Source organism: Copadichromis virginalis, linkage group LG5, assembly GCF_057382275.1.
Source record: "Copadichromis virginalis isolate Kocher_CV1m ecotype Utaka linkage group LG5, C_Virginalis_male_GT1.1, whole genome shotgun sequence".
Lineage (NCBI taxonomy): Eukaryota > Metazoa > Chordata > Actinopteri > Cichliformes > Cichlidae > Copadichromis > Copadichromis virginalis.
Window position 1 is genome coordinate 22,686,597 of NC_140622.1, and position 15,295 is coordinate 22,701,891.

At 37.6% G+C, this 15,295-nt stretch overlaps 2 protein-coding genes and 1 long non-coding RNA gene across 3 annotated transcripts in view; 2 read left to right on the plus strand and 1 right to left on the minus strand.

The window, feature by feature from the left end:
• The first annotated feature begins 542 nt into the window (after nt 1-542).
• On the plus strand, nt 543-1,682 carry LOC146709704 (uncharacterized). Its single transcript, XR_014920473.1, has 3 exons — nt 543-618; nt 767-787; nt 1,545-1,682. It is a non-coding gene; the product is annotated as an uncharacterized LOC146709704 (long non-coding RNA).
• Nucleotides 1,683-2,203: 521 nt separating this feature from the next.
• LOC146709705 (uncharacterized) lies at nt 2,204-12,938 on the plus strand. The gene is made up of 10 exons (XM_085457953.1): nt 2,204-2,516; nt 2,646-2,809; nt 4,289-4,358; nt 6,178-6,276; nt 6,812-6,836; nt 6,928-6,947; nt 7,042-7,076; nt 11,556-11,616; nt 11,737-11,783; nt 12,764-12,938. The coding sequence occupies exons 1-10, from the start codon at nt 2,204-2,206 to the stop codon at nt 12,875-12,877; spliced, it is 948 nt and encodes a 315-aa protein (XP_085314079.1). The 3' UTR covers nt 12,878-12,938.
• A 206-nt stretch (nt 12,939-13,144) lies between these two features.
• LOC146709706 (voltage-dependent calcium channel subunit alpha-2/delta-3-like) overlaps nt 13,145-15,295 on the minus strand; it is a 34,800-nt gene continuing 32,649 nt past the window's right edge. The window contains exons 37-39 of the mRNA XM_085456782.1: nt 15,139-15,251; nt 14,769-14,851; nt 13,145-14,024 (exon numbers count right to left, since the gene is read on the minus strand). Coding sequence (XP_085312908.1) covers nt 13,932-14,024; nt 14,769-14,851; nt 15,139-15,251 — 289 coding nt within the window. The 3' untranslated portion in view covers nt 13,145-13,931. The remainder of the gene's footprint in view (nt 14,025-14,768; nt 14,852-15,138; nt 15,252-15,295) is intronic.

Below are 15,295 nucleotides of genomic sequence, written 5' to 3' on the forward strand. Positions count from 1 at the left end.
CACAGACAATATTATATTGCAGTATCGTAACACTCATGTTGAACTGAGACTGACATTTATGTTTTTAGTTTATTTCACTGGTTCTGACATTTTGCAGCAGTTGGTCTGCACTGATAAGATAACCTTTATTAGTCCCACACGTGGGAAACTGGTTTTGTCACAGCAGGAAGTGGACAGTGCAAAAGTTATGAAGCAAAAATTAGAATACAATAAGAATAAATACAGTACACAACTGTACAGAATAAAATAAAATAAAATACTATATACAGTAGAATAAAATAGAATAAAATATACAATAAGTTAAAAATAGAACACAAATGCTATATACAACTGAGTGAAAATACAACGATGCCAGAAAAGATTATTGCATTGATGAAATGCAATCTAAAAATACAACATGCTGTGGGTCTATAGAGGACTATGTGAATGTGTTTCTGTGGCCAGTCAGAAGCTGTTATTTTATATTGATGCTGCTTTGTTTTCCTGACATGTGTGTGACGTGTCAAAGACGAGTGTTTGTTAAAGTCAGGTAGACGTAGTCTTTGGAGTCATTTCTGCCAGTTCAGTTGTGACTCGATTTCATCATGACTGGACATCTATCGTTTGTCATCCTTCTCTGTAAGTTAAACTTTCTCTCATATATATTGTTTAAATGTGAATACTGCTACTTACACTTAATAGAAATGTAAAGTTGAATTTTTAATCTTTCTAATGTAATATTACTATTGGAACTATTTAATTTATTAACTAATTGTTTCTCCAACAGATTCTTTCTGTGAGATCAAAGGTCAGTCTATGAATTTGATATTGCTTTTGACAGTCACTTTTATCAATATTTAACATAATTCATACACATACAGTTCGCTCCAGAAATAGGTGCGCAGAGACAACAGGGGCTCAAAAGCAATTGGACAACAACTAAAATTAATAACTCAAAATAAGATGTTAATTTCTAATACTTGGTACTCTTTGCTGTCCATAACGGCCTGAAGTCGAACTCATGGACATCAGCAGATACTGGGTTTCCTCCTTTTTAATGGTCTGCCAGGCCTTTATTGCAGCAGCCTTCAGTTGTTGTTCGTTTGTGGGTCTTTCTGTCCAAAGTTTAGTCTCCAGCAAGTGAAATGCATGCTCAGTTGGACAAAGGTCAGGTGACTGACTCGGCCATTCAAGAATAATCCACTTCTGTGCTTTAATAAACTCCTGGGTTGCTCTGGGTGTATGTTATTGTCCATCTGTATTATGAAATGCCGCCCAATTAATTTTACTGCATATAGCTGGATTTAAGCAGACATTATGTCTCTGAACACCCCAGAAATCATCTGCTGCTTCTGTCCTGTGTCACATCGTCAATAAACACTAGTGTCTCAGTTCCACTTGCAGCCATGCACACCCAAGCCATCCCACTGCCTCTGCCTGTCTTTTACAGATGATATGATATGCTTTGGATCATGAGCTAGCCTTCCTATTCTTGAAGTTAGTGCCTGGCGCCTTGCAGTGAACTTCTCTCTTTTTACTTTCATACATTCTTCTCTTTATGTTAGACTTGGACATCGATACACCTTCCTCCTGGAGAGTGTTTTTTCACTTGGTTGGCTGTTGTGAAGGGATTTCTCATCACCATGGAAATTTTTCTGTGATTATCCACCACCGTTGTCCTCCATGAATAGCCAGGTCTTTTTGTGTTGCTGAGTTTACCAGTGCTTTCTCACTTTCTCAGGATGTACTAAACTAAATTTTACCACTCACAATAATGTAGCAATTTCTCAGATGGTTTTTTTTTTCCTGCACAGCTTAAGGATGGCTTGTTTTACCCACATGTTGAGCTGCTTTAATCGCATTTTGTCTGTTCACAGCAAAATCTTCCAAATGCAAGCACCACATCTCAAATCAACTGCAGGCCTTTTATCTATTTAGTTGATAAGGACATAACGGGGGAATTACCCACACCTGCCCATGAAATAGCCTTTGAGTCAATTGTCCGGTTACTTTTAGTCTCTTTAAAAAGAGGGTGGCACATGTTAAGGAGCTGAAACTCTGAAATGCTTCATCCTTTTGGAATCTGCATATCCTCAAATACCCAACACACCTACAGATTTTGTGCAGACTCAGCTCTATGCCCATTATATAACTAAATTGGAATATTTTTCAGTACACTGCTAAAAATCAACAATTGTGTCCAAATATAAATGGGCCTAAATGTATGTTATTCTTTAACTTTACAGCTCTTCCTGAACCTAAACTGACAGTGAGCAGATCAGAGATCACAGAAACAGATTCAGTCACACTGAAATGCGAGGCTTCATCCTCTGTTCCTATGGCTCAGTGTTCTTTCTACTCTTCCACTGGAGCAACTGTTAAAGAATTGCCCTGCTTAACGACACTGACAGCAACCGAACTGCTGAAGATGGCAAATCTCAAATCACCTGCTACTGTTAAACTGAACTGTTTTTACACAACGCAGCCTGGAGCACCAAACTCTCCATACAGTAACTTTTCCAACATCATCATTCAAAGTGAGTGGCTTTAGCACTGATTACTGATGGCATCTTAATGCAGAATCAACACAAGCAATGCATGCTTTTAGCATGTTGCTCGTGTTCACAGATATAATCCTAATGTTAATTAATGCTGCAATTCTTCAGCTCCTCTTCCACCTAAACTCATCGTTTATCGACTGGTGATCACAGAGACAGACTCAGTCACACTCAACTGTGAGACTCCCCCATCTGTTTCTGTGCCTGAATGTGATTTCTACACTTTGAGTGGAGGCATAGTCAACAAGTTTTCCTGTCTAACGACACTGACAGCTACCAAATACATTATATAATACAATATATAACACATTATATATTGTATAATTTTAGGGTCTACCTTAAAATATAAAGTGCCTTGAGGCAACTGTTTTTGTAATTTGGTGCTCTAAAAATAAAATTGGAATTGAAATATTCATACAATATCATAACAGCAGATGTTGTGTATCGTAACATTTCAGTTTTAAATGTGACTTCAGTGGAAAATCCAAAGGATGCAAGCACGACAGATTTAACAACCATCATTCCTGATAAAACATCATCATCATCATAAAACAATGTGTTTTAAGTTTGTCCACTATTCTAATTTACAAACACATACAGTAAATATTATTTAATTACACAACAGTAACAGTGATTATAATTACTGCTACTGTTGTGTAATAATAATAATTACTAATTAAATCTTTGTTTTACAAAACCAAATTTACAGAAGTTCTGTTTCTGTATAAAGATGTAAATAAAAAGAAAATGCAAGGATGTAGAAATGGACTTTCTATTCCACCTCATTCACAGTATGCTAATCACAGATGTTTCCTGCTGTAATATTCCAGTCTTAAATTGTGTTTAGGGACAACTTCAAAGGATGGAAGAACCACAGATTTAACCACTGTCAGACCTGGTAACAAAACATCTGGGCACAAAGTTCACACAGGTATCTATCATGAACATATGTCATTGTTACAGTGTGCCTGTAATATTATTTTCTAGTTTGTCCACTACTGTTCCACATGTTATGTAATCACATAAAATAACAGGTATAAACCTATCTGTTTTCAAATTTACAAAAAAATATAAATAAATCCAGAATGCAATAATTTTTTTAATCTTATCCGCCTGTATTTTATTCACAACAAATGAATACAGTACAAAGTGAATGACTTTCTTTTCTTTCATTTATACATTTATGCAGTATCCTCATCACAGATATTTTGAGCTATAACATTTCACTTTAAAATGTTTATTTAGGAGCAAATCTCAAGAATAAAAGAACCACAGATTTGACAACCTTCAATCCTGGTACAGTATCATCTGGGGAGACAGTTGATAAAGGTATCCTTCATTAAAATATTTTACTGGGACAGCGTGACATTTCTTTTTTCTTTTTTTGGTATTTTTGTTATCTTTGTTGTTGTTGTTGTTGTTTTTTATTTGTTTCAAGTTTGTCCACTACTCTGTTTTTAAAACACTAGTGCCACATAAATGTTATCTAATTACAAAACAGTGACAGATCTGAATTTATCTTTGTTTTATGACCCAAAATCCAAAAAAGTTATAATGCTGCGTAAGCTTTAGATAAAAACTAAATTCAAAGATTTACAAATGTCATTGTTTTTATTAACAATGAATAAAAGAAACTAAAAGTGAGTGACTTTCTATTCTACCTCATTATACATTTATACAGTATCCTAATCACAGATGTTTCCTGCTGTAATATTCCAGTCTTAAATTTGTGTTTAGGAACAATTTCAAAGGATGGAAGAACCACAGATTTAACTACTGTCAGACCTGGTAAAACATCATCTGGGCACAAAGATCACACAGGTATCTGTCATGAACGTATGTCATTGTGACAATGTAATATTATTTTCTAGTTTGTCCACTACTGTTCCACATAGGATCAGTGATGGGAATAACGGCGTTACTAACGGCGTTACTTTTTTCAGTAACCAGTAATCTAACTAATTACCATTCCTATCGTTACAACGCCATTACAGTTACTAACAAGAAAACGCGATCCATTACTATTTTTCAACAAACAGACGGTTGAAGCTGTGTTCAGCTTACCGCATCTTATATCAGTTGTATGAAAGTAGCTGTAAGTAATCTGGACGCTAGAGCTTTAAGCAGCTGCGCAGGCTCCCGCGGATGGTAATCACAATCACTGTACACCTGGAGCTAAGGGGGCAAAACAATCGCATGAGTGCTGCTGTTTGACTGAGGAAGAATAAGGTAGTCATGGTAAGCCAATCACATGACCACTTAAAGACAAAGCAACAAGGTGATATATACCAGTTTTTATATTGTGTTGATAGGCCACGTAAAACCAGAGTCATGATAATCGATATATAAGCGCCGTTTTTCCTCAATAGTTTCGTCACGTTCACTGTCTAAGGACAGCGCTAGCAAGCGCTCTCTGCTTAGGACCCCACAAAAAAACAGAGGACGTTTTAGGAGTGACGGTGAGAGAAAGAGCGCGAGCGAGAAAGAGCAGAAAAAGAGAGAGAGAGAGTTTTGAGAGATTTGTGACATTTAGCGTGTTTGGAGTGTGTAGTTAATGTGTTGTCTTGTGTAGTTAGTGTGTAGTGTTGTGGATAGTTTTGTGTCGTGTATCAGAACAATGAGGCGACTGCTGTCTCCAGGTAGAAAAAGGATTGATACACCTGCTGCTGTCAGGCCTGCAGGTATCAGGCTGTGATGTTCTCCTTTATAGTGGACAGAAATTATTGTTTTGGAGTGGCACAAATAATTTGTGTGGCATCTTATTGAATGCAGAACAGCTGATTGTTCTGTAAATAGTTTGAAATGGTTATTTAAAAAATCAAGGTAAAAGGTAAATGGATGCAAATAACTTTGTTGTTTGCAAAACTTGTGCATAGGATTTTAAAATTGACAAGTTATATTTCCATTTAAAGTTCTGAAATATGATTCATTAAACATGTTTGTGGTTGTTACAGTAAAAAATATAACTTTTTCTACTCTGATTTTGTTTTTTTTCTGATTTTAGATCAATAGTGTTAATAGAGTATGTCAAAATGAAAACATGACTGTAAATTTAGACACGTGAGGTTGTGCTGAAAAGAATGAGACCAAACAAGGCAAAGTAAATCGTTTTTAAAGGTGAAATGTGGAGGGAAAATCAAAAGTAGTTAAAAATGGCCAATTATACCCTGGACCCCAGAGGGTTAAACATGTTTTTTTTAAAGTAACGCAATAGTTACTTTTCAAGTAATTAATTAATTTTAGAATATTGTAACTCAGTTACTAACTCAGTTACTTTTTTGAAGAAGTAACTAGTAACTCTAATTAATTACTTTTCAAAGTAACTTGCCCAACACTGCAGAGGATACATGTTATATAATCTCTTAAAAATAACAGGTATAAGTCTATCTTTGTTTTCAAACTCCAAATTTACAAATAAAAATAAATCTCTATGTGATGGTATGTTATTTTGAAAAAAAAAAATCTCAAAATGTAACCAACATTTCAAATTATCATCTTAGAAATGGTTACTCCATTATCTATGGTAAACAATTTGTTAATGGTTGGTTTCAGTCACCATCTCAGCTTTGTCTCAGTCTTAGTTTTGTGCAACTGAAAAAGTAAGATTTTCTTGTTTATGACCTCTTGTGCTGCAAAACAGATGTACTGATATGGAAACTGGTGGTTTCAACTGGTTGTGGAGTTGCTGTGGGTGTTGTCTTACTGGGATGTGTACTTGTGAGGAATCTGAAAAGAACTGGTGAGAAATGCTGTTTACTTTTATTTATCTTTTAATGATCTTCAAATACATTTTTTATTTAAACATTGATGCTGCTTTTCTTACACAAAATTGAGAATTAGAAAAAATTATTTTAAATGCAAATTGTATCAAGGTTTTTCCACATTTTTACAAAAAAAAATTCTAGTTCATTTTCAGGATTTGCATAGACAAGTTAGAAATAATAAATAAATATATGTGAGCTTTTTATCTGCTTTATTTATTTTCTCAATTTAATATAGCTACGATATCATGTGCAGTCGAGTCAGATGGAAAATTGGATTGGGCATGGAAGCTCATAGTTTTGCTTGTTGTAGCATTATAATTCCAAAGTAAATATCTCAAGCCTAAATTACATCTCATGTGACTCATATGACTTCAAACTTAAGCTTCTGTGTCTACTGATCAGAAATGGTTTGTTTAGTTTTACTTTAGTATTTCTTTTCTCCAATATTTCCTTATCATGAAAGTTGTTTGATCAGCAATTACTTTTATGTTTTCTTTTTTTTTTTAATAGTTCCAGTAAATTCTGTTACCAGCAGGTAAGGCATGCTTTAACCTTTTCTGCAACTGTTTCCAATGGTTTCTGTATTATGTCCATGAAAATAACTGTCTGGTTGTTTTTTCTTGTAGCTCACAAGCCTACTGCACTGGTAATGTAAACACTAAGTGACTTTAAGCTTTTTGCAATCCTTACCTATAGTATATACTATGTTTATACTATTTTTTTTTTACTTTCAATTGTAGATGGCTTAATGAACACAACACATCTTGGAGAAGTGGTAATTAAAAACAAAAGCTCTGAGAAACATTCTGAGTTAGTGGCTCTGAAAAGTATCTGGACACTTCAAGCTGTGGCAGATGGGTACTTTTTGAAGTAATTAAAAAAAAAATCCTTTAACCCCTTTCAAAATACTGAAATTCACGTAGTGTCAATGGAATGACATATTTGCACTATTAATAGGCTTTGTGGCTAGAGAAATTTTAAACTGTGAGCAGTCACATGTATTTTCAGATAACATTTATGAGTAGGGATGGGAATCACTTCTTGCAGAGAACTGGTTGTACCTTTGAATTGTTACTCTGCTTGCCACTAAATTTGATTAAAGGTGCCACTTATACTATAATCAGCTGATTTCAGTCCATGTGTCAGAGGTGGACGATAGTGACAAAGTCTACAATTCAGATTTGGACCTTACTTTTATTTTTGCTGAACAAATGGACAAGAGTGTGATGGTAAAATGCATACTCCATCAAGAATAGAAACAACTGCATTATAGTGCAAATAGAACTTCGTTTGCCAGAATCTCTTCGAGGCAGTCTGAAAGTCTTTTACCATGGCCTTGCCAAACTCCTCCGACACCTGAGTTTTTGCTTCAGCCATCGTCCGTGCCGCATTCCGCTTGGCCTGTCGGTATCAGCTGCCTCCGGAGTCCCACAGGCTAACCAAGCCCAGTAGGACTCCTTCTTCAGCTTGGTGGCTCCCCTCACCTCTAGTGTCCACCATTTGGTTCGGGGATTACCACCACGACAGGCACCAACCACCTTGCGGCCGCAGCTCAGTGCAGCCGCTTTGGCAATGGAGATGCTGAACATGGTTCATTCGGACTCAATGTCCCCAGTCTCCTTCGGAATGCTGTTGAATCTCTGCCGGAGGTGTGCATTGAAGATCTCGCGGACCGGGGCCTCTGCTAGATGTTCCCAGCACACCCTCACTGTACATTTGGGTGCGCCAGGTCTGTCCAGCGTCCTCCCTCGCCACCTGATCCAACTCACCACCAGGTGGTGATCAATCGACAGCTCAGCCCCTCTCTTTACCCAAGTGTCCAAAACATATGGCTTAAGGCCTGTTGATACGATTACGAAATAGATCATCGACCTGTGGCCTAGGGTTCAGATCCGGGAGGCCGTCCCTCCCAATCACGCCCTTCCAGGTCTTGCTGTCATTGCCCATGTGAGCATTGAGGTCTCCCAGTAGGACAACAGAGTCCCCAGGAGGAGCACCCTCCAGTGCCACACCTAGGGACTCCAAGAAGGCTGGGTACTCTGAACTGCCGCTTGGCATAAATGTTACCTTCCCTGACCCGAAGGCAAAGGGAACAAACTCTCTCCTCCTCTGGGAGAAACCCCATCATACCAGCACCAAGCCGAGGGGATACCAAGATACCCACCCCAGCCCACTGCCTCTCACCAGGGGCAACTCCAGACTGAGACAGAGTCCAGCCCCTTTCCAAGAGACTGGTTCCAGAGCCCAGGCCATGCATTGAGGTGAGCCTGACTATATCTAGCCGGTACCTCTCAACCTCACGGACTAGCTCAGGCTCCTTCCCCACCAGATAGGTGACATTCCATGTCCCACTTGCCAGTCTTGGTAGCCGGGGATCGGTGTGCCAGGTCCTCCACTCCTGGCCGCCGCCCGGCTCACATTGCACCCGACCCCTACGGTGCCTCCTGCGGGTGGTGGGCCTGCAGGAAAATGGGCCCATGTCCCTTTTTCGGGCTGTGCCCGGCCGGGCCCCATGGACTAAGGCCCGGCCACCAGATGCTCGCCCTCAGGCACCGTTCCCGGGCCTGGCTCCAGGGCGGGGCCCCGGTAACCCTATCCCGGGCAGGGTGAACTGTTCATAGGGGTCTTCTGAATCGCTCTTCGTCTGGTCCCTCACCCAGGACCAATTTGCCATGGGAGACCCTACCAGGGGGCAAAAGCCCCCAGACAACATAGCCCCTGGGATCCCTGGGACACACAAACCCCTCCACCACGATAAGATAGTGATTCGCAGAGGGGATGTAAAGAATAGTTTAATTATTGTTCTCTCCTTGGAGTAGTTAAAAAAGTAAAGCATTGCTTTTAAGAAAACTGTTCAGTGTAATACTTTTGTTTTGGTTTTTTGAGTCATGACCCCAGCACTAATCATAACAAGGAGGGGAAATACCTCCAGTATGCACAAACAGAGATCAGTGATGTACACTCAGTAATTATTAGAGTCAATCCATAGAAGAACATTTTTTGCATTGTTTGGGTTATTATGTTACATGTTTGATTTGTATAAGATGTTATGAGGGAAATATATGCTGCATGTCAATTTGTGTGAGGTAGGATGAACATTGTACGGCACATGTGTGGTAGGGGGATAGAATGAGCCAGCACAGCACTGGAAATGTGTGCTGTACAGCAAACAGTTTTTTGAGCGTGACATCGTGATATGATAGCTTTGTCAGTCAGAAATAAACCTAGAGAGCTCACATTAAGAAGTGGAAGAATTATTTTTTCAAAGTTTGGGACAGAAATTTGCCATTACAATGAAATTGTAATTAAGGAGTCTGAATGATTTGTGAGCGGTCTAAAAATCAGAAAGTTTGCCTCAGATTAATTTTTTCTCTCCTGAGCCTAGGCAACATCCCTTTTTTTGAGGATACTGGATAGCTGAGGAGAAAGCAAGGACTGTTTTGGCAGTCAGATGGGCACGTTTATTTATAATTTTGATAAACGCATCATAAAAGTATTTCCATGCCAGCTCTACAACAGTGATGTGGAGCTGATTCTATTCCAGTTATAGTTCCATAAATCCCGAGAGAAAGCTTGATCACAGAAATGGTTAAAAGTTCATTTAAACACTATTTGTGGTCTTGATTTTGGAGCTTCAGTTGTCTAACTGCAGCTACCACACAGTAGCCACTGATATCATTTCCAAATGTTAGGTAATAAATATAATCTTAAATGCTTATATGCTGATTATATTGGAGAGGCCCAGACTTCAGTGTAAAACTAGGTTGCGGGCTGACAGGAAATTACATGCTTTTGCAGAGCGAGCTTTTGCAGCTAGAAAGTGTGGTGTGACGTAGACAGCAAGTATATAAATAACTAGGCTTCCGTTTGTGCTGCAGACCTGGGGTTGTGTGTTTTGTGCACAGGTCTCCATATCCCGGATATGTAAAATAAAGATAATTTTTTAAAGTAAAAAGACCACTTTTGAGCCGTGTCTTTCTTGGCCCTAAAAGAATCCAAAAGAACCGAAATTTAACACAAACCAGAGTCTCAGTTAAAAATAAATAATTTTCTGGGCATTTAAGATTTGGGTGACTTTTAGCTGTAAATTAGTGTTAAGTCAAATTGTTGAATGTTGTCATTGTGTTTCTTAAATTTGTAAAGTCTTAGTTCAAACTATAGGATCAAAGGCATTCCTTTGTCTGACCCCCTCCCCAGCCTCTCGAGGTTCTGGGAGGAGGCTGTAGTGTTTTATTACAGACACATCCCATGTGAAGATTCTGTTTGTTGTTTGGTAAACTTCCTGCCCTTTTATGGCTTCACCTGTTGTGTATGGTGTACCAATACAGGAATTGAACCATATACTGGGTGTGGGGAGATTACCCCCTTATGACCAAGGATGTTGTGATCAGGAGGACACACGCACATAGACACACATACACACACACGCACATAGACACACATACACACACACACACACAGTGCCTTGTCTTAGAACCATTGGGGGGTTTTTCGGTGGGAGGTGCTTCCCATATGGAAAAGATATATATAAATCTTGTAAAGTTTGTATCTGTCTTGTGTGAAACTTGTATGAAAAGCATATAAGTGTGAAAACAGATATAAGATCCCTTGAAAAATTATATAATGAAACTTGTATGTTTTGGATACTTACTAAAAAAATATATGAAAGTAATGAGAAAGTGGCCACTTTCATGAGTAATCACATATAAGTTTTTACTATTTCTTTTCCATATGGGTTGTGTTGTATTGTGTAAACTGTAACTGTCATGGGAATAAAAGACTACGAGGAGAGCTGCTCTTGGAAGGAGTTGGTCTGGAGACAGGTGAGGAGCATTTAGCTTCACAGCCTGGTTCTGACCAAGCCTTTCCTTTCTAGCGAGTAAAAGACCGGTTGAAGATGTTCTGTCTTGTTTTTCGTTCTTCATGAGGAATAAGTCTCTAAACTAGCGGGGCCTGTGGAAACACAGACTCAACAATTAGTTTTGTAGACATAGACTTAAACTCTCTGAGGAACAGAAGGCAACCAGTTAAAATCTCCAGCCGGGAGAATTTCATTAAGTTCCATATGAAACATCACAGAAGTTTGGTGTTGAAGTGTCCAAATTCTTTATGGGGCCAATTTCCAGTATGTGTATTATAAGGGTATCAGGTTAAATGTTTTGTTACAAATAATTTTTTTCACTATTCCAAGTTTCCCATCATCTCTTCAATAATTATCCTCTCACTTCTGCCTTATTTCGTTTTTTCAAACTAGTCCCCTCCAGGAAACGAGCAATCATACTCTATATTCACCTCAGTACCTGCTGCTGATCCAGGTGAGCTTCTTTGTATCCTTATTTGTAAGAATGTAAACGATACAATTTAATGGCAAGTTCTATAAAACCTCAAAAACCTTTTTCTATAACATGCTTTGCATTAAAGATTTTCCTTTTCAGTTGCAGATTCTACTCAAGAAGATGGACAGCAACTTCAAAAAAATGAAGTAAGTCTGTCACAAGCAGAGGTAGCAAAGGTATAGACATTCTTAAGCAGAAGTGTTAAAGAAATTAACATTGGAGACCGTGGAGAAAAAAAAAGAAACAAGATGTACATTTGCAAAAATTTTGTGAGATCTCGTGTTACCTCTGTGAGGTCCCACAAGTCCATGCACTTCCAGGTCAGTACTGAGACCTTGGAATCAACCATAGCGATGGAAGACAAACACTTGCGGCTTCGCCTAAATATGACAACATTAAATCAGTGCTTGGCAGTACACAGAGTTTTTATAATTAAAGATTTCTAAAGACAGTTCTTAGTGTAAGCAGGCAGAGTCGTCACAAGGAGTACTCTGACCTGGCAGTTTTGGTTGAATTCATTAACTACCACCTGAAGTACTTTGAAGCTCCAATATCAAGTACAATAAATGCAGGGGGGGAAAGCATTTCTCAATCTCTCGCAAAACTTTTGCAAGATCTTGCAAAAGTACATCTTTTTGTTTTTTTTCTCCCATGTCCCTTGCAAGGCTCTGTACATCTGAAATTATCTGCCTCATAAAAAATATTATACCCTTATCCTCACTCCTCTTCTATAGCTAGCTAGATGCTGAAGTACCATGATCACAATTTGTGCCCATCTGCACTTGTCCCGGTGTTTTGCCATAAAAAGCACTGGCCCACTTTAACCCCTATGGTGCTATACATAATGCAAAAATACAGTAAATGCAGTAATGTGAAATAATAACTCCCCTCAAATGTCCTAAAACAACAGTAACAAGCCTGTTTTGAAAATGTAAGAAGCACAAAGTGTTAGTTGTGTTAAAATGTTAGGAGTAAAAGTGAAAAGATGTTAGAAAAATAAATGCTTAAGTAAAATACAGATACCTTACAAGTATTTGTACTTTGTTACTTCCCACCTCTAGTCACAAGGGTAACATTATAAGTCATATAAGTTAATAGATAATACAGTTTATTTTCTCCCCCCCAGTCTGACATATACCATTTGTACTCAACCATCCCCGAGGAGCCAGCTACATCAGCCCTGAAGAGTATGGTGTATAGCACTGTGAACCCTATGTACACCTCTGTGAACTCCGTGTAAACTGCAAATGAAAGTTGTTTTAACTTGACTGCCTTAAGACAGTTTGATAGCATAAATGTTAAATTCCTGATTAAATTAAAATGTTAAAAAAAAGTGTTGTTTTCTAATGTGTCTATTTTATGCTTAACACATTTTTTGTACTGTTTTATTTTTTGATATATTTTGTTTTTCCTCCAGGACTGTATATACAGTAAATAGCATCACATTTATAATCAATGTCTGCAATTCAGCTACACAAACTCACCCACACAAAAAAGTAGCTTAATGTGTAAATGATGGAAAATATTTATTTGCATTTATTCATCAGCTTTCCTAAACATGTAGTTACGAGTATGTGGTCACCTTGACAAATGGCTGAACACATCAATGCCACATTCTTCAAACACACTGCTCTTTTTCATGCATCTTGTACTTTTCTTAAATATAATTTGCTTAAAAAAACAGAATAAACAGAATAAAGCCATTTAATATTTTCTGGTGTCTCACTACTATTTTACATGATCCATTACAGACATCAAAGCAAATTTAGTAAAACAAATAAATTTTACTAAATAAATTGTTTTAACAAATCATTACTGTTTGTAATGATTTACTGCCTAAAACAAAGACCACTCTGCATTCTTTTCTCATTTCACAAAAGTGCATTTTACATTCTGCAGACAATAGCTTTCATATTTTTCCTGACACAACAAATAATCAAACATTTAATGTCTTCCTGTGCACAAAGGCTTGTCTTAGACTTTGAGTAAAGCACTCTCACTTGTTGAGAGGCATTCTACGTTTCTTTCTTCTAATAAATTCAGCACACATGTAGAGCAATTTTGCAAACTCTATTTGGTATGCTCTGCTGTGCGCTGATCAAAGTCACCAAGCACTCCTGTTATTCTCATTTTCTTTTGTTCTCTGCATTAATGGATGTGTCTCAGTGCTAAAGATTTTGTCTTTGCAGAGTACTGCCTGTATTAGCGGTATGAGCAAATTCATGTTTTTATGTGTCTATAAGCTTCTTCTCATTGAATTAGTCCTTACTGATTTCCACTGCAGCTGCTATTGGTCACCTGCTGATGGTCGCTGTTATCAGAGGCAGCAGAGCTGCTGCTAGGGGACTGGAGAAGCGTGTTGCTGAACCGCACTCCATGGCATTTTCCTGTAAGGTACACAATCAATTGTCATATTGCAGTACACATGCTTTTTAGTAAACTTACCAGCTGTATTTGGCTATGACAGTACTGAATATAACTTTAGATAACTTTTTTTAATAATGTTAACTTGACCCATATAATGTTACTTATATAAAAACAAAGTGAAATAACTATTCAGTGACTTGGATGAGAACGATCGCCCTTGGAATTGCAATGTACAAGTGAAAAATACAGATGTGGACAATCAGGATTTAAAATAAACCCAAAGAAACCAACCCTCTAAAATTGTGGGATGAGTTAACAATTCATAGCTGAAAATTTTAAATATAAGATTTTAAATATGTACATTTTTATTAACAGATTAGTTTTTAGACATTTAATGCTAGAAGAGGATATGCCATCATCACTCCACATTGTGTTTGGACTGGCCTTTCATATACTACTGTAACCCACATCTTAAAAGAAGCAAGCCAGTGGGTTAAAAATCAAGTACCAGCTCCCTATTACTACTACCACTTTAACTACTATCTCTAAAGCTAACTTACTATTACATTATTATAACAATATTATGTTATTCTTACAGAAAGAAAACAGTTTCAGTGATGTTATATGGAATTATATTACCATTATCACATTTTCATAGAGTAGCACATAACCTTATTTGTGTTTCCTTTACTGTCAGCTTTCACTGTATCGATGTTGACCCGCATACATACAGATAGTGTGTGCAGATCAGCACTTTCACATACCTCAGGGTGGAAAGGATGACATGATTCAGGCTTTTTTCGGTCCTTCTGATACTTCAGTCTCTCACATTTTAGTGACTCGTTGTGTTCAAAGGAGTCAAGGGTGTAAGAATAAATCAACAAGATATGGTTCTAAGTTTGAAACCCAACTAGCATGCATTAAACATCACTTACCCTAAACCACAACTTCAAATTTAACCCTAAGTGTAATCATCTCAATAGTAAACCCCTCAAGATGAAATTCATAATGATCACTTTTTCTCACAGCCAGCTAAACATATTTAGGAAACAATTTTTGTTTAAAAAACAAACAAACCTTTCAGCTATTTTGTTTCAGTTCATGAAATGTCTCTGCTTCATACAGAAAGGATATATATGATCTCAATGGGATCCATTGTCACTGGAGGAGCACTGCTGCAGTCACACTTATTATCCACAACAACCATGAACAGGTTGCTGCTGGGAATCTGCTGTATGACAAAAGATCTGCAGCACAAACACAAAGTCTAATTTTAAAAAAAGTTTAATGT